The following is a 26,318-nucleotide window of genomic DNA, read 5'->3' as shown; positions in this document are numbered from 1 at the left end:
AAGCAGCTTTGCGAGTAAGATAGATAGCACTATTTCATGGTCTTCTGTTTGTTATTGATGGACATCTGTGTCCAGCCCAGTTCACGAGAAAGACATTCAAATGTGGAGAAAAGTGCCATGTCAGAGGCACTTGGTAGCAGACACCGCAGTGGAGGGAGGGGCCCGCTCAGTCTGAAGCCTCTCTGCAGATGGAAACAAAGCCTGGGCTCCTCTACAGGAGGCAACCCCTGGCTCACTTGTCTCATGTGCTCTAGGGATTCCCTTTGTAATTATTAGCTTTGTGCTCATGCCTTCAGTATCTTCGTTGGTCTTGAAATCAAGCTGCTGGAAATAGAGACCCTTCTCCTTGCTTCCAGGCACCTCTCACCTGTGTCTTTAAGCCAGGCAAACACAAGCGAAACCATCCCTGCTTATTCTGTCTGGAGGGACACTTGCAAGGGTGGCCAGCTAGAGGCCCTGAGACCAGCTCCAACGGGAAACTCTTCTCACACTTGAATGTGCACACAAATCTCCAGGGGATCTTGTTTAAAATGCACATTTTGGCCACTAGGTCTGGTGGAACTGTAGTCTCACAAGCACTGGGCAATGCCCATGTGCTGCAGCCCCAAAGTGGCACAATGAGCCCAGGGGCAACACTGCACACTCTGCGGAACAGTGAGTTGAGAGCCTTACTTGCCAGCGTTTTCCTAAGAGTCTAGCTCCTATTCGATTTAGGGTTCCTTGAAAGCAGAGACTGAGTCTCACACATTTTCTGCTTTTTCCTGGCAAGCACCTGGCACGAGGCCTGTACATGGTGGGGATCTATTTAATTAAACAGACTTGACCTTGTTCCAAAAAGGATTTTAAGTGGCCTTAACCCTTAGTACACCCTAAATGGGCACGTGATAAGTTGGCCAGGGAAGGAAGTAGGCCTAGAGGTCCTTCCGGATAAAGGTCCCCTCCACCTGTCTGCACCTGGATTACACCTCCGTTCTCCTTGGAAAAATTTCTTCCTGCCACATTATTAAAACGGTTTACAATACAGGGCCAGTGTGCAACAGGGAAGAAAAACAAAACACAACGAGAAAGCCCTGCGAAGCGCTAAGGCTCCGGAACATCAAGAGCTCCACTCGCAGCGGCAGAGCTGCAGAACTCACTCTGCCTTGTCTCCAGCGCTTTGCAGGTCGGTGTCGCGCGTCCACCACCCAGGTGCCCCGCCAGCCCCAGGAGCCTCGCAGAAGCCGATCCCGGCGGGCGCGGGCGCGGGCGCGGGCGCGGGCGCCTGTTGGTTTGGTGCAGCCTGTTTGTTAGCTGAGCGTGCAATTAACCTTCTCAGGCATCTCCCGCTTCTGGGGGTGGGGGGTGGGGGAGTGGCCTGGGGTCGCCCTGGGGGTCGTGGGTAATCCGGCTGGGGCTACTGCTCCGTAGAAACCTCTGTTCCGAAGGTCCCCGGGAGTGCCACAACCTGTTTTCGCTGCGGCAACCTCGGACGATAAAGGACTCATTAGGAGCCATAGGGGAGGAGGGAGAGAAAAGGAGGGAGGAAAGGGGGTTACGGTATATTGGTCGGGAGTCAGTCGGGGCCCTCGGGGAAAGGCGGCGCGCACCGGCGAGTGCGCCCTGGGGAAGAGTACACGTGCGGGCAGGAGGGAGGGGGAGAGGTGAGGAGGGGGAGGAGGGAGGCCGGGCCGCGCGCGGGAGGCGCCCGGGCCCGCAGACGCCAGCGCAGGCAGCTAAGAGTCGGAGAGAAAGTTCCCGGGGAGAGCTCGCCCGCCCAGAAGGGCGACTTGAAGGCCGCTCGCCGCCGAGAAGGGCGCTGGTCCCTTCGCACCACGCTCAGTCGTCGCCAAGGCTCGGCTCGAAGGGAAGCGGCGGAGCTTAGGGGCGGCAGCGGCGGCCGCGGCTCAACTTGGAGGCGGCGGTGGCGGTGGAGGAGGAGGAGCAGAAGGAGCAGGCGGAGGATGCCGCGAGTGGGCGCGGCGGCGCAGGGCGCGGGGGCGCACTGAGAGCTCCCGCCGGCTGGGCGGAGCGGGCAGGTAGCGACTCCAGCGCCCGGACTGCGCCAAGCCTGCAAACCAGGGCCGCCAGCGCCACCGTGCCGGCGTCGCCTCCTCCTCGCCACGGTGTCATGGTGCGCGCAGCGCGCACGCCACGCGCGGGACCCTGAGCTCGGACTGCGCGGGGCGCCCCAATCGCTCCTGTCTCTTCGGGAGACCTCGCTCCCCGCCGACCTCGCTACCGGGCCATGAAGCTTTGGACCGGAACCTCTGGCCTCTGAGCTGCGCAGCGCCCGTTCCAGCTCCAGCGCCCCTCGGCCACGGGCAGCGCTCCGACGCCTGAAGCTCTCCATCCTCTCCCAGGGACCGCGCGGGGCGCTGAGATGGCGCTCCGCGGGACTCGGCGCAAAGTTCGCGGGCGGAGAGAGATGCTGCCGCAGCAAGTTGGCTTCGTGTGCGCGGTGCTGGCCTTGGTGTGCTGTGCTTCTGGCCTCTTTGGAAGCTTGGGTAGGTGTGGGTACCGGCCCCCTCCGCCTGGGGGCTTGGGAGAGCTTGAGCCGGGAATCCGCGGGGCAGCTCCCCCTCATCCTTGTCAGGTGGGTCTCCAGGGTTGCTCCGGTCCCCCCACCCCATGCCGGTAGGTAGGGCGCACCCAGGGGGCCTGATGGACACTGAGCGGGGAGAGGCCCCGGGGGGCTCAGAACAGCGTTGCATCGTGCGGAGGTGGGGATGGGGGTCTCTTGTGGTGATGAGACTGAGTGCTCTGCTTTCCTATTCTGTGGCAGCAAGGGCTGTGTCTCCAGTCCCTGGAAGACCCGAACTCAGAGACTGGAAACTGGCCCTGGGTCTCCCACCCCCCACCACTATTGCTTTTCCTGCCTGGTCCAAAGGGGTGTCTTGGGTTTTCTAAGGTGTCCTCCGTAAACCCTAAACGGACTGGGAAGTCTGTACCCGCGGGAGATTCCGGCCACGTTGTTTCAGCATCGCTTGACACATGGGGATTAAGAGCAGTTGCTCTTAATCCCCATGGAAGGGGAGGGTTGACATGTGCCCTGGCTGTCTGCGGGTCGGGTCTCCGAGTGCACTAGGAAATGCACCCTTCAGCAGGCGTGGAGAAGAAACTTCCCCAATGACTGGGGCAGGACTGCCCACCAGGGCCCTTTGGGGGCCATTCATTGCCCCTCACTCTCATTTTGAGTTGGCTGCTGTGAATCTTTCAATTTTTTTTTTTCAATGTTTAAAAAGAAAAAGAAAGAAATCCTGGTAGTTTAGCAACAGCAGGTGGCTCTGTCTTGAGCAGACAGAAGGGTCCTTACCATCCAGGGACCACTTAGAGAGGGTTACAGTCACACAGAAAATCCAAGTGGAAATCAATTAAACTACCCCCAACAATCTGTAAAGCTCAAACTTTGTAATTTGAAGATAGAGAATTAAAATTTGGCTCTTTTCAAAGAAAACCAGAAAGTTCGTTTTGAACATCTTAGTGTCTGCTCTATTGGGAAAGTTGGTGCTTTTCTTCAGTTCCACATCAGAAATAACACAATACCTAGAGGTTCCTGGCCTCAGCACTCTAGAAACTATCTGCTGGGTCAGGAATTACCTTTAGGAGTTTAACTGCCTTTGGTAATGGACACCCTCACTGCCTATGTCACTCTGTGGGACCCTTGGACCAGCAGTATCGGCATCCCTGAGAGCTTGTTTCAGCTCCAAGCGCCATGCAAGACCTGGTGGATTGGAATGTGCATTTGACCAAGATCCCTTGGTGTTCTGTGCCTACGTTCAAGTGGGAGAAGTCATAAGCCACTCTCCATCCACTGGCCCTATCTGCTTGCTACCTAAGCATCTGCTTGTGGCTCCTCCACTGCAGGGAACTCCTGAGTGTGTCTCCTGAGAAAGAACTTAACAGTGACCTAACTAACTGTTGTGCATTAGTGAGGGGATAAGACCAGCTCAGTCTTACCCAAGGGCAGTTTATATACTGACCCATCCGAGACCAGAGACAATAAATTAGACCCAACTAGAGGGTGCTGCTAGCAGGAAGGTAGTAGCGTACTTCTAGTCATTGTGTGACTTCCCTACAGGTGGCTCTAAATAGCCAAACAGAGCTGTCACTGACAGACCTAGAAGCACATACGTAAGTAAGGTCATTGACGATGCAGGTATGCATAGACTAATGATGTCTCTGATTTATCTTCCGATCCAGGGCACAAAACTGCTGCTGCTAGCCAACACCCTGCCCAAGACACGTGGAGAAACAGGAAGCTGATGGCACCAGTGAACGGGACTCACATAGCTAAGAACTGCACAGATCCTGGTAAGAGGTCAAGTCTGCTCCCCAGCCCACCCCTGACCTCCACAGGCTTTGGCCTGCCTGGAGATGGTGTTGTGGGGACCATCCCACCAGAACCAGGAGAGGAGGCGTGGAGAGTACTGAGTTGAGGGGGCTCTGCAGATGTCCACCAGCCAGGCCGCTAAGCAGCCTAAGTGCTTTCTTTACCCAACAACTAAGGTCACACTCAAGGGTTTGAATCTTTGGTCCTTTGTTCTCACCATGCTCTGGAACACTCTGTTTTCCTTACTCTCTTGATTTTGTTGATTTGCCCAGTGTCTTTGTTTTCTTCGCCTTTGGCTCACTGTACACATTGGATGGAGCTCTGGGGGCAACAGATCCAGCTGCTCTGGCAGATGGTGCTCTGGGGTCGCCTGCCAGGGTCAGAGCACATTGGGGTAGCTGCAGGGACACTGGGATGGGCAGCCTTGCTCTGGAATGATGGCCCTCAAGGTGCTCTGCTGCCCCAGGAGACAGTGTCCACCATGCTCCTCTTCACAAGTCTCTTAGAGGTCACCGGTGAATCTCTTGGCCGTTCCCTGCCATATGTGGGCTTCACTTAAATAAGTGAAGAAGATTCTCAGGAGGAGCAAGTATCCCCAGGAAGCCAGGCCCCCACAGGGCTCTTCTAGACATTAAATCCGGGCCCATCACTTGGGGTTGTTATGAGGGAGATATATCAAAATTCCAAGAGAGAATGATGATGTTGTATTATAAATAACTTTTTCATCAAGTTGCCAGCAAATTGCATACTCTTTGGGGGCTCTGTTTTGCCTTCTGTAAAATGGGTAGAAGAGTCTTTGCCTGCTTAGACATCAGAAGGGCTCTCTGTGTAGGACTGTGTATAAAAGGAGATGGGGCTGTGGGGTGAAGGAGTAAGTGTGGGTAGCAGTCTTTGTGTGTTTCTTTGTTGCCCTCTGTGAGCCAAGTGTGCCCATTTTACAGGTTAGGAAAAACCTAGGGAGGGACACAAATTGCTCAGAGTCACCAAAGGGGTGAAGTTGGCTTTGGAACCAGATGTCTCAGTTGTTTGCTGAGCTTGTGGAGGCTGAGGGCTGGTGTCATACCGCAGAGCTGCTGGGTGTGTCATGTACCTTCGACCATCCTCCCTAGAGGCCTTCCAACAAAGACATTTAGGCCATGGAGGAGGAGGACCTCCACTTGCACGGATGAGCTGGAACTTCCTGGGTTCTGCTCCCAAGTGGCACCATCCATCCTGGGGACCTCACAGGAGGTGATGCCCTTACTGTCACTAACCCTGCCCAGCACCTCTTCTTTCCAGGCTACCCTACCTTGTCGTGGTAAATAAGTGCAAGGCTGGAGATGTTGATGTGGGGCCCCCAGACTTGAAATGCTACTATCAGTGCCATCCATGTGGGTAGAGATCAGTTAGGGGAATCCTGGTCTTGTTCTTGTTCACTGGTGCTGTCATCTTGGGCTGGCTGTGCCCTCTTCTGTCCCCTCAGCCATTTCTGTCCCATTAGAAATGCTGGGCCGCATTTCTAATGCTAGAATTCTCCTATACTCCATTGAGGCCTCTGTAACTTCAGTATCCTGTCTGATCACAAACATCCAATGGATGTCTAAAGCAGTCTGTACTATTTGGCAAGAAGGCCTGACCTTGTCCCTCTTATGGAGAGAGGAGTGAAGGGAAATTGGCAGTGTCTTTAGCAATGATTAACATGTGCATTATGCTTTGTGTTGACTGGTTCTGGAATAGAGCTGGGCACACAGAAGGGACCCGGGAAGTACAGGTCAAATGAGAAGGAAAGTGGTTTTGCTGTATCACACACTTCAGTTGTCTCTGTGTTTTTGCAAAGGCGGATACACAAAGCTCAGGAGTTTGCGCTTCCCCAGATCTCTCGGGCAGGAGGAGCCTCCTCAGTTGCCTGCCTTGCCGTCTGTGCTGTCCATGTGCCTCCCCCGTATCCTCCGCATAGCCCTTGGTCTCCTTCCTTCCCTTCCAGCCTCCACATCGCTGGAGAGTGAGAATCTCTGCCCTCTTTGCATCCCACATCAGAGCAGGCACCAGGCTGTGTTTCCAGCCCAGCTCAGAGCAGGTGAGCAGTGCCAGACTCAGCTTCTGTCAGCCAGGAGCTTCCAACAGAAAAGAGCAGACAAGAGCTGGTCAGGTTTCTTGACCTGAGGAAGACAAGGTGATGATGAAGGACTGCCAGTTCCCACTCAGCAGCCTCGTAGGAGGCACTTCCGGCACCTGGAGGATGGGGAGCTGGCCCTAGGAGCTCTGGGTCTGATGTAGTGGGCGCGGACCTAACTTTCCCACATTGAAACTCAGGCAAATTCAGCTAACCTCGGTGGTGGTGGGGGTTCTGTTACTGTATCTAAAGGAGGGGACACTGCTGGCTTACTAACTGGAAGTGTAGGATCAAAGGTTAAGAAAGTGGTGCCCAGGACTCAGTTTTTCAATGTTGCTGAATGTGGTTGTCTCCCAGTATGGGCAGATTAAAATCTACTGTCCAACCTTAGATCCTCCCAGTCTCAAAAATGCTAGGCAAGAGCATGCCCAGGACTGAGCTACTCTGCGGGGTTCTATTGGGTTGGGTTGTCTTGGCCCACATGACTGCTCTAAGCCAACTGCTCAAGGCCAGAGGGATGCTGAACCCTGGGCTGGCTTATGTGTGGGTTGCAGGGTCCACCTGTGGAGGGACAGGGAAGCCACCTCCTCCTGCTCCAGAACTCCACCAGGGTGTGGGTTCCCAGGTACCTGGGTGCAGACACTCATAATGGTTCAGTGGGACTCCCATCCAGGGGCTGCTGCTGTAATAAAGGTAGGCCAGGGTTGCAAGTTCCTGTTTCAGGGCTGTGAGGGACAGAAGGTGGCATCCAATGCGTGCCTTCCTTCCAGCTCCCAGAGGTTTCCTGGTCTCTGATCCCTCTGGTCCCTGTCCTGCACCCATCTCCATTGGCTGGAGGCTCCTCACACTGCTGATCCACATAAATTCCTTAGGGCTGTGGAAAGTCAGGGCTTTTTGAGAGTCTGTCCATGTCCCAGCACCAGGCAGTGTCCTGCCAACATGAGCACACCAAGAACCAGGGCAGGGGCTGGTCTTACTCCCTGAGCCTCCCGGAGTCTCTTCTTGCTTTGAGGGAGGAGTGACTTCATTTCCTCAAAGCTCTAAGGGGGTTTCTCTCTCCCAAGAAGACTCCATGTGGAACCTGGCTCTTCGCTCTGCTGAGTCCTTTCCCAGACCTCAGTAGTTGTGTTTCGGTCACTTCGTTTTTGTTACAGCTTTGGTGTCCCATCACCCACCCAGCCCAGTGATAACAGGTACTACTATTTACAGTAACTGTGTTCCGCCAGCCTGTGAGAGCTACCTGCTCTATGCCTAGAAGAGTCCTGGTCACACATGCAAAAGGCTCAAGAGCTTTCTAGATAGGTTTCTAAATGTTCAACTCCCAGCCCTAGGGGGTCTGACCTAATGGATTTGGAGCAGTCCCAGGAACCCACACTTCCTAGGAGCTCCCTAGATAATTCCAAGGGGTAACCAGAGTTGATACTTATTGGGCTAGAGCCCCACTGCTGAGTGGGGTGGCCTTCTAGGAGTCTGGATCTTGGGCCTACATCCATCACCTACTGGATTAGAATCTGCAACTTAACAAGGTTCCCGGGTGATTCCTGTGCACCCCAAAAGCCAAGAGTCCCTGGGGGAAATGTGCTGGACACTTTGCGGGTGTTCAGTGAGTAGCTGGGTGTCGGGCCGGGCTGCAGCCCCATGGCAGAGCACCCGCCTGCGTGCGCAGGGCTCTGGGTTTGATCCACAGCACTGAAAAAATCATTTGAATATTTAACAAAGGCTAAATCTTGGTGTAAGGTAGCAATTTTCTCAAAAACCAGCTTTTAAGTTTTTTCAATTATTTTTATTCTTATTTTTAAAGAGTACAAATTAGAATTAAAACAGAAAAAATTACAAGTGACACAGAATTTCACTTAACAAAGTAACATGACTTTCATAGTATTTGTTGTAATACATAGTGTTGTTTTCCAACCAGTTATTTATATTATCAGATGGATGCATGTAAAACTGGAAGAAGAAAGAAAAAAAGAAATATGTAAGAAATTAAGAAGAGAGAAAGATAAACAACTGAAAAAAGGAGACAATTTTTTTTTTGATGTAAGGAAGCTAAAAATACTGTATCATTTTGACCAGCAATACCTAAGAAAAGCCATAATTAGCTTTTCCTCAGAGGCATGAAGGCATGGCCTGGCTTAAGGTTAGGCCTCAGATGTTTATTTTCATGGTCTGTGCAGAGCAAGCCCTAAGATAGGGAGGCGAGCAGATGTATGAAATAGGAATGAGTAACACTGAGTCGGTCACTGGAATGATCTTAGCTTGGGCTTTAACAGACATTTCTCACAGTCCTGGACACTGGGAAGTCCAAGGTTAAAGCACCCATAGATGATGGTGTCCAGTGAATTTCTAGCAGGCAGATGGCTTGCTTCTCTCTGGGTGCTCACGTGGTAGAGACAGCTTTCTGGTCTTTGCCTCCTGTCATGAGGGCACTAATCCAATCATAGGACCCCATCCTCATGACCTCATGTAACCTCTAGTATCCCAGCAAAGGCTCTACCTGTAATACCAGCACATTGGGAGTTAGGGCTTCAACCTCTGGGTTTTAGGATAACACAGACATTCAGGCTACTGGAAGAGCCAGTAAGTTCCTCCTTTTCTCTGGGTGAGTGAACCTGGGGTGTTTGTGTAAGCTGAGCTAGAACCGGAGCATCAAAACTTGGGCTGTGAGCGAGACACCTAGGGATTCCAGACGGTGTAGATGGTGGGCTCATCCCTGCCTCATGAAACCAGAACCAGTGATTTTTGGAGCTTTTGAGCGTCAGAACCTCTATCTAGATCTTCCAGAGTGGCTTCCTGCCTGTCACTGCCACATCCCCAAGGCATTCCCTGGTCACTCATTCCAAAGTAGCCATCTAAGTCACTGGTTGTCAAGGCATCTTGTTCTAGCTCCTCGGTGATGCAGGTGCTGTCCACTGTTAACTGTTCACTTCCCCCAAGAAGAAAATAAAAGGCAAATGCCCAGTTTGGAAAACCACAGAGTGTCTGCCAGTCTTTCCATGTGTAAAGTGGGATGCAGGGGCAACAGTTACATCCCTAGGGAGGGTTGTTAGAATTCTATGAATTGGTACCTGCCAGCACTTTAAACAGTGTTTAGATTCCAGGTTCTATTTTCATTATTATTTTTTCATCTATTCACCCTCGGAGGGATACAAGGCCTATGTATAGTAGGTACTGCACTGAAAAACTCATTGTGGAGGAAAAATTAACAGGCAAATATCATCTCACCATTTACTATTTACACTTCTGGAAACAACAATTACTTGGTTTGTGGCTTTGTTTTAATCTAAGGAGGACTGAGGATGGTGGTAGATGCCAAAACCTTTGCCAACTTGGCTTTGTTTGAAACCCTTCCTGTCTGCTAATAGGTGTTACTTTACGTTTACGCAGCTGATCTGAGGCTAGCAGGGCTTGTCTGGTTCTCACACCCCTGTATTTGACACTGAATAAGGGCTTCATCCCCCACTGTGTTGTTTTTGGTCCCTTAGGTTTCCAACCTCCTGTGCGCCATGTTTAAAAAGCAGAGGAAAAGGAGAGAGGGGCTTGGTTCCTCCTGTTAACACAGGAGGGCTCTAAGTCCTCCTTTGTGCTTTGCCTTTTTCTGTTTGGGTTTTCTCTTCCCAGATGGGTCCTGGGAGGGGCCTGGTGGCTGTGTGTGAACAGAGGAGGTGGAGAGGAGCAGGCTGATAGAGGGGTCTGGAGGTGAGAGAGCCCTTCGGAGAGTCTGTAGCTTTGTGGAGCTGGAGGAGACTGGTGCAGGAATTCGAAGGCAGCTGCTGTGGGAGGCACTCGCTTTGCTCACCCGCTTGCTGTTTCTTCTGTGCCAGGCTGAGGTGCAGGTGGCTGTGGAGGAGAGAGGGCGGCTGAGCTGGCAGGAGGGGACCCCGAGCGCAGGAGCTGCGCAGAGGCCGGGCTGGGAGGCAGCGGGAGCCGGCAGTGCCCTCGGCTGCAGTCTCTGTAGGCGCCCCTGTTCCCTGATTAGGGAGCCAAGGTACAAACTCACAAGAACTCAGGAGGAGGAGGAGGGACTTGGAGCTACAAAAAGTACATCAGGACCAGTGGGCGGGGGCGGTGCCGAGGTAAGGCGGCAAGACCAAGCGTCTGGATTCGGAAGGAATGTCTGTTGAAGCGCTGCTTCAATGAGCCTGAGAGACAAGTCACACATCCCAGGTTTCCAAGTTGTTATATAAAGGCAAGTTCTGAGTTGGAAGAACCAGAATTGAACTTAAGACTGCGGGCGGGGAAATCATAGTGTGTTCCATACGGCAAAGGGCCGGGGTGCGGCCTGGGCGGGGCCTCTTCGGGACAGGGTGGCCTCCAGACAGCTGGGAAGGTGTCACCAGCCGCTTTGGGGTAGTGACAGCCAGGCAGAGCCACCATCCTGCCTACCAAAGCAGGCTGGAGAGCACAGCAGCCCTTCACCAGTGCACCTGCTCTTCCTTGCTTTAGAAGGTATCATGGGATCAAGTAGACCCCTGGCCTGGAGGCAAACAGTCTGGCTTCTTGTCCTGGATGAGCCAGGGTCCTGCCCGCTGGCACCTGGGGCCTTCCCACTGCCTCTCTTCCTGTGTCGCTCTCTTAAGAAAATGAAGCCTGGACAAGTCGGAGGGTTTTCAGTAGCCAGAAAAGGCTCCATTCATCTGGCTTGGACATGGCGGTTTGAGGGCATGAAGGCAAATGTGTGGGTCTGAGCCCCAGCTCACCCCTTACCGGCTGTGTGACCTTGAACGTGTTACATAATCCCTAAGCTTCAGGCTTTCTCTTTTGTAAACTGATAGCAGCCCTTCCTGCTGGCGGCATGATGTGGAGAAGTACTCACACCACACTTACCACTCAAGGTAGCGCCTGGGATTCCAGCTCACCCTGCCACCCTGTCCTGAGGGCTTTTTGTGTGTCATCTTACCTGCTCCTCAGAACGACCCTTCCAGAAGGTGCTGTGATTGTCTTTATTCTGCAGTTGAGGAAAAGGAGACTCAGAGGTTGAACAACTCTTTCAAGCTCATCCAGCCAACACAGGCAGAGCCAAGCAGAGTGTGCATGTGTTTGTGTTTAAATCATAAGCTGTGTTTTCTAGAGCATTTTAAGTCTATACAAGAATTGAGCAGAAAATAAATTCCTCTATTCTTCAGCCCACTTCCCAATAATTCCTACTATTTTTAACATCTTGCCTCAGATTGGTACCTTTGGGGCAGTGGGTACTGACATTGATCATCTTGTTATTAACTATTGTCCACAGTTGACATTAGTATTCATTCTGTGCTGTGCGATCTATGGGTTTTGATCGATGTGCAGAACGGTTTCACTGCCTTGCAAATTCCCTGGGGAGCCAGGATTTTAATATTTTGGCGGCTGAATCATAAGCCACTATTCTGATCCGCAGTTATTAATACGTGGCGCAGAGAAGGATGAATTCGCGATGAGAGCTGCCCTGGAGTATTCGAACCTGCTACACCTCCCAGGGTCAGAGACTACCTGTCCGGCAGGCATGGGTGCACTCTACTTCTTGGTGTGTTTCTAATACCAATTTGTTTGCAATCACAAGTTTTTTCCCCTTGTCCAACTACTGCGGCCATCTGCTGGCAGTCACTCCTCCTTGCCGGGCCGTCTGCTACCCGGACTTGCAGGTTCTCCGCTTTTGACGACACGCGGGCCTCCCGCAATCCAGGGTGCGCCCACTCGGCTTCGTCTTGAACATTGAGGAACGTTCCTCCCGAGTTAAAAATGGAACTCATTAAGCATGGCCATGTGCTGCCTCGGGTGGAGGCGATCCAGCCGTGCGACGCAGCACAGCAGCGTAAAGCTCGAGAAGGGATCCTTGTATTTATCATTGTCCATTATGAAAGAGGCCTTTGGCACATAGGGGTTCATTAAAATGGAAGAGAATCACTATGCTGGAGAAATAGACTGTTTCTCCTAAGAAAGCAGTGGCAGTCTCTCCTGGGAAGGGGACAGGAGGTCATTGTATAGCTGGGAAGGGATGATGATGGACCTTCTGCCCAGTGGGTCTTCCTTTTGCTGTTCGTGTCTGTGACTGCTGCAGCTCAACGCTTGCCTCCAGCCTGGCTTTCATAGTAACTGCCCAAGAAGTTAAATGTGACACGCGTTACTTAAATGTCCATGTACCTTGCCCTGAACTGGACTCTGAGCTCATGGGAACCAGTCTATGCTGTCACGAAGCATAAAATGGAATGGCAAAGGACAGGCCAGGGCTTAAACCACAGTCAAAGTTGCCTGTGGCAAATGCACAGCGGGGGATCCCGGAAGAAGCGTTAGGGAGCAAAGAGGCAGACAGCCGAGGCAGTGGCACCCTCCCTGGGCAGGCGGCAGTGACCTCCAGGCCTGGCCGTGAAGGGTCCCTGTGGCTCTGCGTGGCACTGTATATGTCAAAGTGTTCCCCAGGAAATCGCAGCAGCATCCCCGTACCTGGAGGAATGCCTGCTAGCAACCGCTGGGCCTCACTCATTGGCTGTCCGAGGAGAAAGAGAAAACAAACACTAGCCAGGCGCACCAGCGCAGCGGTAAGTAATTAGGCTTTGGGGATTTCCCCGGAGTCAGGGCTCAGTCAGGGCTGTGGCGGAAGCAGATTACTTTGATTTTAATTTTTTTTTTTTAAGTAGAAGTGATAGAGACTCGGTGTGGCTGGAAGAGTGGGTATAGTACAGGCCACCGGACCAGAAGGAAATTGCAAACTAGTCCTTGGGGATGTGCTAAGCCACAGCTAGAGGCAGACTTCCCAATTCTCTGCATGTGCTTGGCTCACTGACCACTCTGGGTGGATCTTGGTTACAAATAATGCAGGGTACATTTACCTCCCACCTGCCCCCAGCCTGTGAGGCCTTTGGCCCTTGGCTTGAGGGCAGAAGCTGGATCAGAAGTCAGCTAAGCTCCCAGCTCATAGTAACTGCCTGCACAGACCTTCATCCAGCCTGGCAGGGAGCCGCACGCCTCCAACTCAGCTGTCATCTCCCTACCGACCTGTCCTGCCTGTTGATGTCGTGGGTGGATCGGGAGAAGTTGGGGTTAGGAGGGTGACCTCGACAAGAAATATCTCCGCACTCAGAGCATTTCCTTGAGGTCCTTTCTTATGAATATTTTGTGATTTTTTTTTCCCCCTGAAAATAACATAAAAAATGATGTTACTGACAGCACAATTATGGAGGGCTGGGACCGTGATGATATATTTCCATGACTAGTGATGAAAGATAATAACAGGATTCATGTTTTATGATGTTAGTGGAAGATATAATGAGGAATTAATGATAGGCATAGGAAGGTACTTGAAAGTCAGTAAGAAATGAAATCTACAGATTTCTGCTCCTTCATAGACTTTTGTAGGAAAATATGCTGAGTTAAGAGACTTGTTCTCTTTACCTTGTCCTCACTAATTCTATGCTCTAAAACTAGTTTACCTTCTTACCTGAGGGAAGGGTGAGGTTTGTTTTCTCCGTCCGTGGGCCCGGACTCTGCGTGGGTTTGCACATGCACGCATGTTTGTGGCGATCACGCAGCACCTTGTCCACAGGGTCAGAAGCCGTGAGTGGGGTCATCTGCGTAAAGTGCTACACAAGCGCTGTCCCTTGTGAGCACTGTCCGAGTATTTGCTGCTGAAAACCTCTGAAAGATAAGTCGACCTGAAACTTCACAAGGATACGTATTAGGACTGCTCTCGATAACGGGATGCAGATGAAATTTACAAGCACAGTACTGCTTTTCCTCGACTGAAAATGAAGCGGGGATGTCTGGAGCGTGTGTCCACTTGTGATTCTTTGAAGACCGGAAGCTGTTGGCTTTGCGTGGCTGACCTCAGAACAGGCAGCGGTAGTGGTCCTCACTGCCTCTTTTAAACCAGAGGCTTCCTGTGGGTGAATGAGGTCTCACACTTAGAGACCTGGGATGGTGCTCTGGCCCTGACAACCGGTATGATTTTTGTGAAAGTCATTTAGACTATTTAAGTTTGGGTTTTCCTGGCTGTGAAAGGCACATAATGGTGAGATACTTCATCCTACGGGCTTTGCAGGGTTAAGTACAGTGTGCTGTGAAAGTAGGATTACTATAGTTTGCATGACTGTGGCAGATACTTAACTCTTTGGAGAACAGCTTTTCTATGGGACACAGAAAAAACTAGTTATTTGGTGATTTTTCAGCTTAGATCCTTTTGTGAGTAAGACTTGGGGGAAACATCCCTCTTGGCTCATAGAGGCAAAGACTCCCCCTGATGGAACGTCTGGTCGCCATAGAGGATAGAGGAAGTCATCGAGACCGTCTCTTCATACGATGCTAATGGTTTCCCAGCCCCCGTTGGCTTGTCCGGTTTCCTACTTGGGATGTTGGACTTGGATTCCGCTTTCCATGCCAAGTTCATTGAGAGCTGAGTGGATTCTTGCCAGCTGGTCTGGCTCCATTCTGTGGGTTTACTATGTGGTTGTGGGATGCATGTTGATGGAGCAAAACTGTCAGCTGGGTCTGTAAGGACAGTGAAACTGGCTTTGGTGCAGGCACTGCCTCTGTTCTGGAGCTTCCTTTCTAGATGAGAGGATAGAAATCTACAAAACTGGAATGCAATGTGAGGAGCAGGGCTAATGCTGCAGTCCTGGGGGTGAGTACGGGTACCCAGAGAGGAGTGAGGTCTTCAGTGTCAAGATCATAGAGGGCATCATGTAAAGGGTAGCACTGGAGTGGGGGAAGGTTGACGTTTGAAGGGTACCAATGAGTAGACCCTTGGGCAGGCCCCTTCTAAGCGCTCTGCACATAGCATCTTACTGATCCTGCTTCTTATAGGGCAGATCGAGGTGCTGTCATCAACTCCCCATTACAAAAAGGCATAGAGAGGTGAAATAACTCACCCAAGGTCTCCTAGCTCAGAACTGGCAGAGCAGGGCTGCTTTGAACTTGGGCAGTCTGGCCCTGGAGTCTGTGCTGTCGGGAAGAGGAAGGTGAACCACCATCGCCACCCCCAGCTAGGGGAAAGTAAGGGCTGGGTAAGTAAGTTTGGGGCAGAAGGTGTGTAGGTGGGTTTGGATGGTGATTCACCCTCTGCTGTAGGTTGGAACTAGGAGCCTTACACTCCCAAGGCCTTTGTGCTCTACCTGTGGGCTGTGGGAGCTGCTGATGGTTTCTGAGCAGCTGTGTGTTTTAGGAAGACAGCTCTGCTGGTGATGTGGGGGATAGCTCACCGTGTTTCATAAGCATCTTGGGGCAGAAGGAAGTGGAGCTAAGACAACTAGGAGCTGTCACAAAGAGAGATTTGGGTAGAGGAGAAAGTCCTGCAGGGGTGCTGGGGAATGGACAGAGAGGCAAGACTGCTGGATGAGCAAGATGGAGGTGGCACTATTAGTTCTGATTACAGATGACATCTGTGGACTAGGGCACCACCTTTTTCTGGGATGGGAATTTGGGGATTGCCCCTTCCTTTTCCCCTCCCTACCCCTCTGCCTTTCTCCCTCCCTCTCTTCCTGCCTGCCTTCTTCCCTTCCTTTCTCCCTGCCTTCCTTCTTCCCTCCCTACCTGACTTTGATTTGGACCCTTCCCTGGTGACTCTAGTCCAAGAAAGTCTTTTTCTGAGCACAGTGGCTGGTTTTGCCCCATATTCCACATTTTGAAGTGTGCACCTGATATATTTACTGGGCCTCAAAGGCCAGTAGGGCACTGACTGAGTAGACCCTTGGGCATCCAAGAGCACTAGGCGAATTCTGGGGCCAAGGAGAGAAACCCTTGACCTTAGCCAGCCCACAGGCTTGAAGGACAGGATAGGCTTCTGATTGTCACTGGTGGCTTGGGGCATGCTCAGAGGACATGCTTAAGGAACGAGCACAGCTAGAAGGCTTCACAACATTTACAGTGATTGAACTGTGCTTTGATGCTGTGGGTATTTGCCAGTCAGATGGGCAGGGTGGGACATTCCGGTGGGACATATAGGGACTGCAGAACTAGGATGGGAAGAGAGAGTGTGTCCAGATTAGGGTAGCGGGAAGTGCTTAGGGCTTCAGCTTTTAGGCAGGATGGCTCCTGACACTAGATTGTGCCAGGTCCCGTGTGCTACCCCAGAAGATGGGCCTTTGTGTGGCAAAAAAGAGATTTGAGGAGGAAGATAGATTTCTCCCACTTTTGGGCACCTGGCAAGGGGGGCAGTCTAGGGAGGGCAAAGGTGAGATTCCTACCCTCTACTTGTAGGTACATACTGTTGACCAGTTGTTTTATTTTTATTTTTTCCCATAGTTTTATTGAGAGACAAATAGCAGTGAGACAGTTTCAAATCAAATTGGTAGGACAGTTTCAATAATTAACACATTGCATACTCTCTTCCTAGTGGTTATTTGCTGTACAAGATCCAGACATGATATCCTATTTACAAACACTATCCTACCCTCTAAAGCACAATACGGTGAAGGTGTGGGTTGCTCTAGTCCTTGTGCTCCTCTCCCATGTCACCGAGCACATGCAGACGTCCTCCTGTTTATTACAGTTGTTATGCCAGCAGAGCCGCATACCTGTGGGGGTTCCCCGAGGCACCAGTGCAAAGGCAGTTTGTATGCCTGTGGGGGCACCTGGGAGGCATTTAAACAAAAGGATTGGGAAGAGGGTATGAATACAGAACATGGCACCTCCCATGTGAAAGGGGAGGGTCTGAGGCCCTTGGTGTGGGGGAATGACATACTCAGAGTCTTGGACTGGTGCCCTTTTTTTTGCCTGCCCCCCATGAATTTGCAAGGGAGCAGCCCAGTGTCCCCTGAAAGAGGATCCATTACCCAGTAAAGTCACTGCAGCCCAATTTCCTTCAGTAGCCTGGTGGCCTTGTGACTGAACCTACTTGGAGGTGAACAGCTGTCACGGAGGTCCCCAATATGGTGCTAAAATGCCTTTCTCTTGCCAAATGACCTTCCTCATGAAGGCAGATGGCCTCACTCAACCACAAAGGCATGGATCACACAGTGGCCTGGGCACTCGGGTAAGGTGGGACAGCAGCTCATGAGATGTGGCTGCGAACCAGAAATGGGGGTCGCCACACTGAGAAGCTGTTAGCCTGGAGAAGCTCAGAACCCGAAAGAGGTAGAAGCTCCTGAGGGACCTGCAAGAGTGTTGATAACGGTGATTACTGGAGTAGATAGAAAGATTTACAAGCAAGATTAGGCCGTGCGAGAAAGGGCACCCGAGATGGTGCCCTTTTTGCACCTGGCCGTGCTGTGCTAGGAGATTGTCAGGCCTGGGAGAGGAACCCAGAGCCAGCTCTCCTCTGCTGAGGAGCCGCTAAGTGAACCCTGGCCTCTCCATCCACTTCCCCAGAAAGCTGCGGGGAAATCCCATCCCCTGAGATGTTCCAGTTAGTCAGGGCAGCCAGCTGGAGGGCTGACTGCAGGGAGACACTGTGGTGCCAGCAGCAGAGTGGGCTCGCTGCACGGTTGCACCTTCCCTCTCTTTACTTTCTGGATAGTTCTTCCATGGGCCTCTGGGGCAGTAAGCCCCTGGAAGGGCTGCACTGAAATCTGTATCATCTATACCTTGCTTGTGTTTTCCTTAGCTGGTGAAATTCCCAATTGCATGCAATGTGACCAGTGGCTTAATGACTCATAGGCCTGGGTGACCCTTGTGCATTAGGAGAAGATGAAGAGGAGGAAGGGGGCACTTAATTTGCAGGCCAGACACACTTGGAAGATATCACGGCTGCTTCTCCAGGCTGAGTCCACTGTGAGCGTTACGATCACGTGATCACGTCAGAGGGGAGCCGTGGTGTCGGGGGTAGGAGGGCAGTGTGTGCTGTAGCTCTGAGCAGTGTTTCTTCTTGGCTGTGCACACGATCTGTTTGCTAAAATGCAGGTGCAGGAGGCCTTGTGTGGGACCTGAGGCTCTGCCCTTTTGACAGCCTCCCCGCCGCTGACACTGTGGCTTCCTGGAGACCACACTCCTAGGAGTGACAGTCAGGGTCTGCCTGTCCTGGGTTTGGGCCCCAGCTTGACCAGCAAGCTGATGGCTTGGGCCAAGGCACTTCTTAGCAGCCTCCTCCAGCCTCAGTGTGTCCATCAGTGCAATGGGCTCCAGGCTGGAACTGGCCAAGGTCCTGGTCGATTTAGCTGAGATCATATTTGTTGACTGCCGAAGCCTGTGACCCATGCGTAGCCAGAGCTCAGCCACAGAGAGCATGCATGCACTCTTGGAGGTCAGTCCAGCTTCCCCCACACTCATCCGGGGGACACTGGCCCGCAGAGTGGTCTTTCCCTTCACCCCATCTGCTCCAAACAGCACCCAGGATCAGAGAGCTTTGGGGAAGACTGCAAAGCCTGGCCTTTCTGGAAAATGGACTGGGCCACCATCGTGTATTGAAGGTTCTGAACTATGCCACAGTCAACAGACCTTTAAGCTTTCAAAGTAATTTTTGATTGTGATAAAGAAACAAAATTTACTACTCTAACTGTTAAAGTGCATAGCTCAGCGGTATTAGGTACATTCCAGTGTCACCTAATAGTCATTACTGTCCAACTCTAGAACTGTCTCATTTTTCTCGAGCTGAAACTCTTCCAATGAAACACAAATTCTCCATTCTTTCCGACAGTTCCCAGTAACCACCCATCATCTTTCTGTCTCTGTGAATTTGACTAGTCTGGGCCCCTCCCTAAGTGGGTCACAGCATTTGCCTCTTGGATTTGGCTTGTCCTGCTTAGGACAAGGTCGCAGTCCATCTACACTGTAGCATGGGCCAGAACTCCCTTCTTAGGGCCAAGGGGATAGTCCAAGGCATGTATAGAGTATACTTTGACTGTTCCCATTGAGAGGTGCTAGTTTCTACTTTTTAGCTACTGGGTGTTCAAGTATCTATTTGAGTTTTAAACTTCTGTGAATGTAATATTTACCAAATTGGGGTGAGTGTGTGAATGGGTGGAGAAATGTCAGACTCTCCACCTGCCTAGCCCCTGCCCACTGTGCTACAGCAGAAGGAAATGCGGTGGTCTTCAGCTCAGGTCCTCTACTCTGGCTGTGGGTTAGAGTCAGAAATACCTGGGCCAAGGTCCCGCCCTGCATCAGTTCAATTGGAATCCTCAAGCTTGGGCCTGGTACGGGTTAGTTTTAGAGCCCCTGGAAGACGTCATGAGTACTCGGGGTTGAGTGAGATCAGGGGAAATACTTGCTGAGCTCCCCAGCGGGCTACAGCCCAGGGCCTGGATGCCACGTGCTGCAGCCCTTCCGGATCTGGTCCCAGACTGGCCAGCCATCTGGGAGTATCCTGGTCACCCAGGGCTCAGCGAGGCGGTCCTGGAATGTGTGAGGGCAAGGAGGGCCTTGGCTTGCAGTGGCCTTGGCCTCTGGCTTCCATAAATCTACTTGCTGTGCGCGGGTATCTCTTGTCCCCATCTTCCCGGGTGGCGGGGAAGGCCTAGGCTGTACTCACAGGAAATCACCAGGAATTTACAGACGTCAGCTTCCCAAATCAGGACCTGCCTTGCCGTGGTGCTCAGGGCTGACTGCAGATCTGAAGCAGTGTCTCTGCTTTTAGGGATGAGATATTGTTTCCAGAGAACACTAAGAGCATCACAATTGCAGTGCTTCTCATCCAGGAGGGTCACTGTCCCTTCTTCTTGTCACATTGCAGCTGAGAGATGGCATCTCTGGCCTTGGTGCTTCCTGTCACCAGCCGGCCCTGGCTTGTACATGGCCCCCACCTTTGACGTGAATTTGCCTCAGCACTGAGTGACCACAGAAGCCACTGTTTAGTGGTCTGCTAGCCCTGTCTGGCAGCTTTGGTGGCCTGACCTCACTTTGGTTTGATGTGTAATAGTGTGGACGAATGACCTACAGGCCTCTAAATTACTATTTTTAAAGTATATGACAGGCCTTGGAAAGCAAGTCAAACATATATTTTTATTCCAAATTAAGTCGTTCAATTTAAGTCATTTCTCCCTAAGAGGGTGTAATGCCAGCATCTTTTGTAAGGAAGGCATTGACCACAAAGCAGTTGAGCCCCACACAAGCTAGACCTTTTGCTGCATGCTTCAGGCAGGACGAGGTGCCCTCAGGAGGAATCAGTTTCATGGCCCCTGAGGTGGGAAGTCATGGCAACTGACCTGCACATCCCTTCCAGCCTGGTAACTGGTCCCCAGCCAAGCTGCACAGCCTGGGGACAAGAAAATCCCCTTCTGGTCAGGCACAGAGGGCTGCAGTGCCAGCTGCTGTCTTTTCTTTTAACTTGGGAGAGTGTGACAAACATGGTTTGAACAAACTGGCAGAAATATCCCTGAGCCGGTCCATGCCATTGAGATCTTTGGTTTCCAGGTTAACCAAACAGCAGCAAAGACAATGACTTGGATCTTTCTGAAGGCCCTTATGGCTTTTTGGCTGGGCATGTCACCCGCTGGGAGAGCGCTTGCCTAGCGTGTTCAAGGCCCTGGGCTCCTTCTCTAGTGGCCTTGGTCTCCAGTCCCTATGCAGGTAGGAGATATGGGCTGCTCCTCATAGCTTCTCTGCACCAAGGGCCCCTGCGTGCTCATCATGCTAGCTTGGACTCATCCTGTGAGTTGGCTATAAGATCCCATAACGAAGGGCAGAGCCCAAGGCAGGGCTCTTGGCCACTCTGGATCGGGGTGTGTCAGTCTGGGATAGGTGTGTGGAGGTCCTGGTTCCTGGAGACTTCTGAAGCTCGACATTTTGGGGTGGATCCTCCAGAAGCCAGCACTGCAGCGCTTGCTCAGCTCAACCACCTGCCATGTGCCTGCCTGTCCGGCTCCTCTTCCCCATGCTGCAGGTTTGCGTCCTTCCTGAGTCCCGTATGAGATGATGTGAGGCAGCAGCAAGCGCTGGAGGCAAACCCTGTCTCCCTGATGTGCTTGGTCACGGCTGACCTTGCCCTCGCCTGCAATCATATCTTAAGACCCACCTGCTGCAATGCAGGCTGTGTCATACAACTCTAGTCCCCTGATGTCTTTCTTTAAAAGTTGGCAGATGAGGTGAGGAGCTGTTTGCAGACTTAGTAGAGATTTGCTGTGACTCTCCATAGGATTGAATAATGGTTACTTTTGAGTTTGCCTAATCCTGGAGGCCAGACGTCGGCAGCAGTTCTCCCGCCTCCCAAATGGCTTGGCGCAGCCCTCCACCCGCACCTCTCCTGCACCCCTGAGGCTGACGTCTGCACAGGCATCTGCTCTCTCTTCATGTACTCATTTGTTTGTTTATTCACTAAATCCAAGAGCCTCTAATGTGAAAAGCACTTTGCCGAAGGTAGGTAAATGGAAGGAGGCTCACCCCAAGGAGCGTAGGTGTGAGAGGAGAAACAGCAGGACTCCAGGTATTAGAGCATTCATCATAGCCGAGTAACTCTGGCATCCGCATTCATACGTGCGCATGTACCAGCACATGCATAAGCAAACACACACAGAGAAACTCTGAAACCAAGTAGAAATCTGTTCTCTACTCTTTAAACTCTTTCACACCTAAGTGCGTCTTGCTTCAGTGCCTACTCTGGGCAGAATACAGAATACTATGAGTAAGAAGATGGGCTCCACGTCCAGCGATCCTGAACTGTAATGTGATGGGAAAAGTGAACCGGGAAATACCAGTAACTGAAAAGTGCTCTAGAAGGAGATACACAGCTGTGTACCTGAGAGGCAGGGGAAGCCCAGCCACAGCCCAGAGGCAGAGCAAGAGGCAGCTCCCTCGGGGAAGAATTGGTCCGAAAGATGAGGGTGACCTTTGACCTTCCAGGTGGAGGGCACTCCCGGGCAGGGTTTTGGGGGATGGCTTGTGTTATTGCTTGCTTTACCTCCAGCTTGTCCTAGAGAGGTGGGGATGAGAGTTGCATTGGAGGACGCTCCGTCGGTTGACGCTGGGCATGGACGCGTGCCTTGCTTTGGCCAATGGCTTGTGCGCAGACAGGGCCGCCTCATGGCAAGTATCTGCCGACTTGTTTCCTTTTCCCTGAAGGTGGCATGTCCTAGACGGCACTCATCCTTCTCCTTGGACTCTGGAACGGGAGGACAGGAGGAGCCACCCTCAATTGCAAGTTTGTGATGCAAAGGAGAAATAAATGTGGGTTGTGTGCCCCTAGTATTTGGGGGATCGACACGACAGCATAATCTTGCAGGCACTGGCTGACAGTCTCTCGGTGGTGAGCTAGCATGGCTTCTCCTGTGCAGTGAAGGGAAGGTCCTTTTGGGGAGAGAAGTCATCCTGGAATCAGACAACGACAGGCTTCTATCATCCAGCTGAGGAGTTTGGATTTCTTCCATCCTCTTACCGCAACTATAGTAGCAGGGACTGAACCAAGGACCTTTGCACTAAGCTACAAACCCAGTCCTTTTTGTTTTGTTTTGCCATTTTTTGGAAACAATTTTGCTAAGTTACTAAGTTGCCCAACCTGGTTTGAACTTGTCCTCCTCTTGCCTCAGCCTCCCAGAGTCCTGGGATCACAGGGGTGAGCCTTCCCAGTGTGGGGGCAGACTCAGAGCCTGGATTTCTTACTGTGGTGGCCAGAGTTCAAGATGGCTTCTTTTTTTTTTGGTGGAACCAGGGATTGAACTCAGGTCCTTGAGCTTGCCAGGGAAGCACTTATTCCACTGAGCCATCTCCCCAGCCCCAGAGGATGGCTTCTGAGCCAAGCCCCAGGGCAAAGGGGGATGGCCCTGGCTCTGTGGAGGTGTTCAGGCAGTTTGGATGCCTTGGCCTGGGGAAGGAGGAAGAGACAGCAAGTGGAGAGAAGTCCCACTTCAGAAACTGGGTCTCAGTGAGATTGTTGGAGACCAAGCGACTGCCTGAAGGTGAGTGGGGCCAGAGGCCAGGCCACGCCAGGGAGGGTCTCGGCCCTGTGGGGCCTCCGTGTGCAGTGGGAAGGGCCTGAACCCTGCTGGCCAGGGCTGGGGCCCCTGTACTGTGCTTTCCACACAGCAGCCTCTGCCAGATCCCAGCAGATGTCTGAGGGGCTGAGTCAGGAGGGGGATGGATTTCAAGTCTCTCTCTGCTTTGAAACTTCCCAAAATCCTGCTGCTGCTCAGGTTGTCGAAGGTTGAAGGTGTGTGCTTGTGTGGGGGGTTTGTCCAAGGTCACTGATGCGAGTGGAGGGAGGGAGTGGGCCAGTTTTGAGTGCTTTGAGGCCCAGAGCAAAATTCAGTCCCTGTGTGGGCCTCGGGACCCGTCGCTGGCCCTTGTCATTGGTCAGCAGGACAGCACCTTCCGGTCCGCTCATTCAGCAGTGTGGCTCAGAGTGCTGGCTGTGGAGGGCCCTGCCTGCGCTCAAAGATGCCTCTGCCGCTTCCCAGCAGGGATCTCAGGCAAGTTCCTTGTGGCCCCGACCAGGCCTGAGTTTGCTTGTGTGTAGGATGGGGATGACAGCCTGCGGTGGGATCTGGGGTAACAGCAGGGGTGTGTTTATGATCTCCCACCTCTGTGCCAGAACGAGGGGACGGCCGTGGACACAAGTCCCTCCCTGCCTATGGAAGTTGCTGTTCTAGTGAAGAGCAGAGAAAAAAATAGATATGCAAATAAGGAGATGTACAAGGTCAAGCAACAGAGACCGGTGCTTGTCCGTGCTGTGTGGCACAGTGGCCCGAGCAGAATGAGCTCTTTGAGCTGTTTGTTTCCTTTTCCTTGTAAAGAAATTGCAGCTTTCTGCTTCTGCTCCAGGTTTGGGTTTTGTAGCGGATGCAGCACTCTAGGAAGTAGCAGAGGAATATGAATGTCTTGTCATTCTGAGGCTTCAGGTTGTTGGAGCCTCAGTATTTCCACCAGTGAAGTGGGAATGGTCTTCCCTGCCTGTTCGGACGGTTGCAGGGAACACGTGTGCTGTGTGTCCTCAGCTGCTCTTGCGGGTGTTCAGGAAATGTGAATCGCTGGGAGCCTTGGGAGAGGGCGACCTGAGGTCAAGGACAGAAGCGCCTCTCCCAGGTAACAGCTTGGGATGAAGTCTAGAGCCACAGGGGTAACGATGACGGTTGTAACCACAGCCATCCACTTAAAAAATGAGACGCCCTTGCTTCAGGCTGTGATTTGTTTTGTGGCCATGGCTGCTTACAGTGGCAATTTCAGCAGTGAAGAGGGAAAGTGACCGCATCAGCTGGTGGCTTGAACTCGCACTGTGGTTCCCCACGTGGGCCACTCCCGAGCCACCTGAGAGCGCTCAGAGGTCCCAATGCCAAAGTGTACCCCAGATGGACTGTAATCCCTGGGCGGCGGCCCAGTCTGCTGCAGGTTTTAGGTTTTTCCCTGCTGATGAGCATGTGTGGCTGCGTCACAAACCACCGAACTGGACTGGGCAGGGCTGCGGCCTGTCTTGCTCTGGAACAGTCTGCATGTGCCGGGCTTGCCACCTTGCGCTGTGGGCTGGGTAGGGATGACCCGAGAGCCACGGTCCTGCCGAGCTGGCCCCTCTGGGTCTGGTCTTCTGCAATGGTTTATTTATGCAGCTGGACGTAGCTTTATTGTTTTAATCTTCTAAAAACAGACTCATAAAAATGAGAACGCTTCCCAGTTGCCTCTCCTCTCTCACCAGGAGCTGAGCACAGGCCCTCTAGCAGGTTCTGATGTCGATCTTCTGTTTCTCTTTCCTGGGGAGTTAGTAGTAAGGCTCAGCCAGAGTGCCTGAGGGAATCAGTGTGGTATATTCCTTTTCTTTTCTTTTTTGTATTTTAGGTAAGGGTCTATAGGGTGTTCAGGGCCTCACTACTAGATTGGACTCATAGTGATTCACCAGTTTACAGCCTCCCAAGAGCTACGATTACAGATGTGTGCCACCACATCTAGTCTCAATTGCTGTCTCAGTGCGCCCCAGGGGCAGGGCCAGCATGGCAAGCCGGGAGATCGAACCCCCAGCCCCTGCGCCTGCTTGCAGGCGTTTTAATTCGTTGAGCTATTTGGCCAGCCCTAGTGTGGTATATTCCCGATGCCATTCGGCATCCGACACTAAGCTTCAAAGAGACTTTGTAGGGGCTAGAATGTGTGGAACCTCTCAAAGCCAGCACAGCCAGCCCACTGTCGTGTCCATGTGTGGCACAGCACCTCACCAACTGATTGCGAGAGACAGCATAGCATCTAGAAAGGCTGAGGCTTCGCAGTCGGCACATTGTTTCCTTTACTGCTTTGTCTTCTAGGAAGCACAAGTCTTCGTTGCTTCCTTGCCTTAGTTTTACTTAGGATTTTTAAATATTACTAGTTTTTTAATTTATGCATTTGGTACAGGGTCTCCTTCTGCACCTTTGATTCACAGTGAGCCTCCTGTCTCAGCCTCCCCAGTGCTGGGATTACAGGCATGTACCACTACACCTGGTTTCTGTGGCTGGGTTCACTGGGCTCGGGGCAGGACTGGTGCGGCACGTGGTGCCAGGGATAGAACCTAGGTCCTTGCGCTTGCCAGGCAGGTGCTTTGTCCCCTGAGCTATCTCACCGGCCCTTACTTAGAATTTGAAAAAATGTAAGGGCTGGCCAAATAGCTCAGCTAATTAAAGCACCTGCAAGCAGGCACAGGGCGGGGGGTTCAATCTTTGGGTCTACCATGCCAGCCCCACCCCACGCTGAGATGGCAATTGAGACTGGGCGTGGTAGTGTGCACCTGTAATCCAAGCTCTTGGGAGGCTGTAAGCAGGCAGATCACTACGAGTCTGATCTAGTAGTGAGACCCTACACACCCTGTAGACCCTTCCCTAAAATACAAAAAATAAAAATAAAAATAAAAAATCTAATTAACTATCCCTATCCCTACTGTACCATTATTTCTCCACACTGTTACTTAACTTTCAACTGTTTACTTTGATTTTAAGTCTTTTGTGGAAATATTTGCTCTATAAAATTTTGTCTTTTGTCTCTCTCTCTCTCTCTCTCTCTCTCTCTCTCTCTCTCTCTCTCTCTCTCTCTCTCTCTTTTTGTGGTACTGGGGATTGAACTCAGGACCTTGTGCTTGCCAGACAAGCACTTATCCTACTGAGCTATCTCCCTGGCCCTGGGTTTCTTATGTAA

At 52.0% G+C, this 26,318-nt stretch overlaps 1 protein-coding gene across 3 annotated transcripts in view; it reads left to right on the top strand.

Moving 5' to 3' along the window:
• Positions 1 to 1,141: 1,141 nt before the first annotated feature.
• Slc24a4 (solute carrier family 24 member 4) overlaps positions 1,142 to 26,318 on the top strand; it is a 188,642-nt gene continuing 163,465 nt past the window's right edge. For 2 of the 3 annotated variants that reach the window (XM_004635159.2, XM_004635158.2), the window contains exons 1-2: positions 2,360 to 2,483; positions 4,180 to 4,290. In XM_004635159.2, the coding sequence (XP_004635216.1) occupies positions 2,360 to 2,483; positions 4,180 to 4,290 (235 nt within the window). Of the gene's footprint in view, positions 1,163 to 2,359; positions 2,484 to 4,179; positions 4,291 to 26,318 lie in introns of those variants that run through there. The other variant, XM_004635160.2, reaches the window with a different exon arrangement.

Source organism: Octodon degus, unplaced genomic scaffold (genome assembly GCF_000260255.1).
Source record: "Octodon degus isolate 3935 unplaced genomic scaffold, OctDeg1.0 scaffold00070, whole genome shotgun sequence".
NCBI lineage: Eukaryota > Metazoa > Chordata > Mammalia > Rodentia > Octodontidae > Octodon > Octodon degus.
The sequence above is the reverse complement of the archived record's forward strand: the minus strand, read 5'-3'. Positions and strand labels throughout refer to the sequence as shown.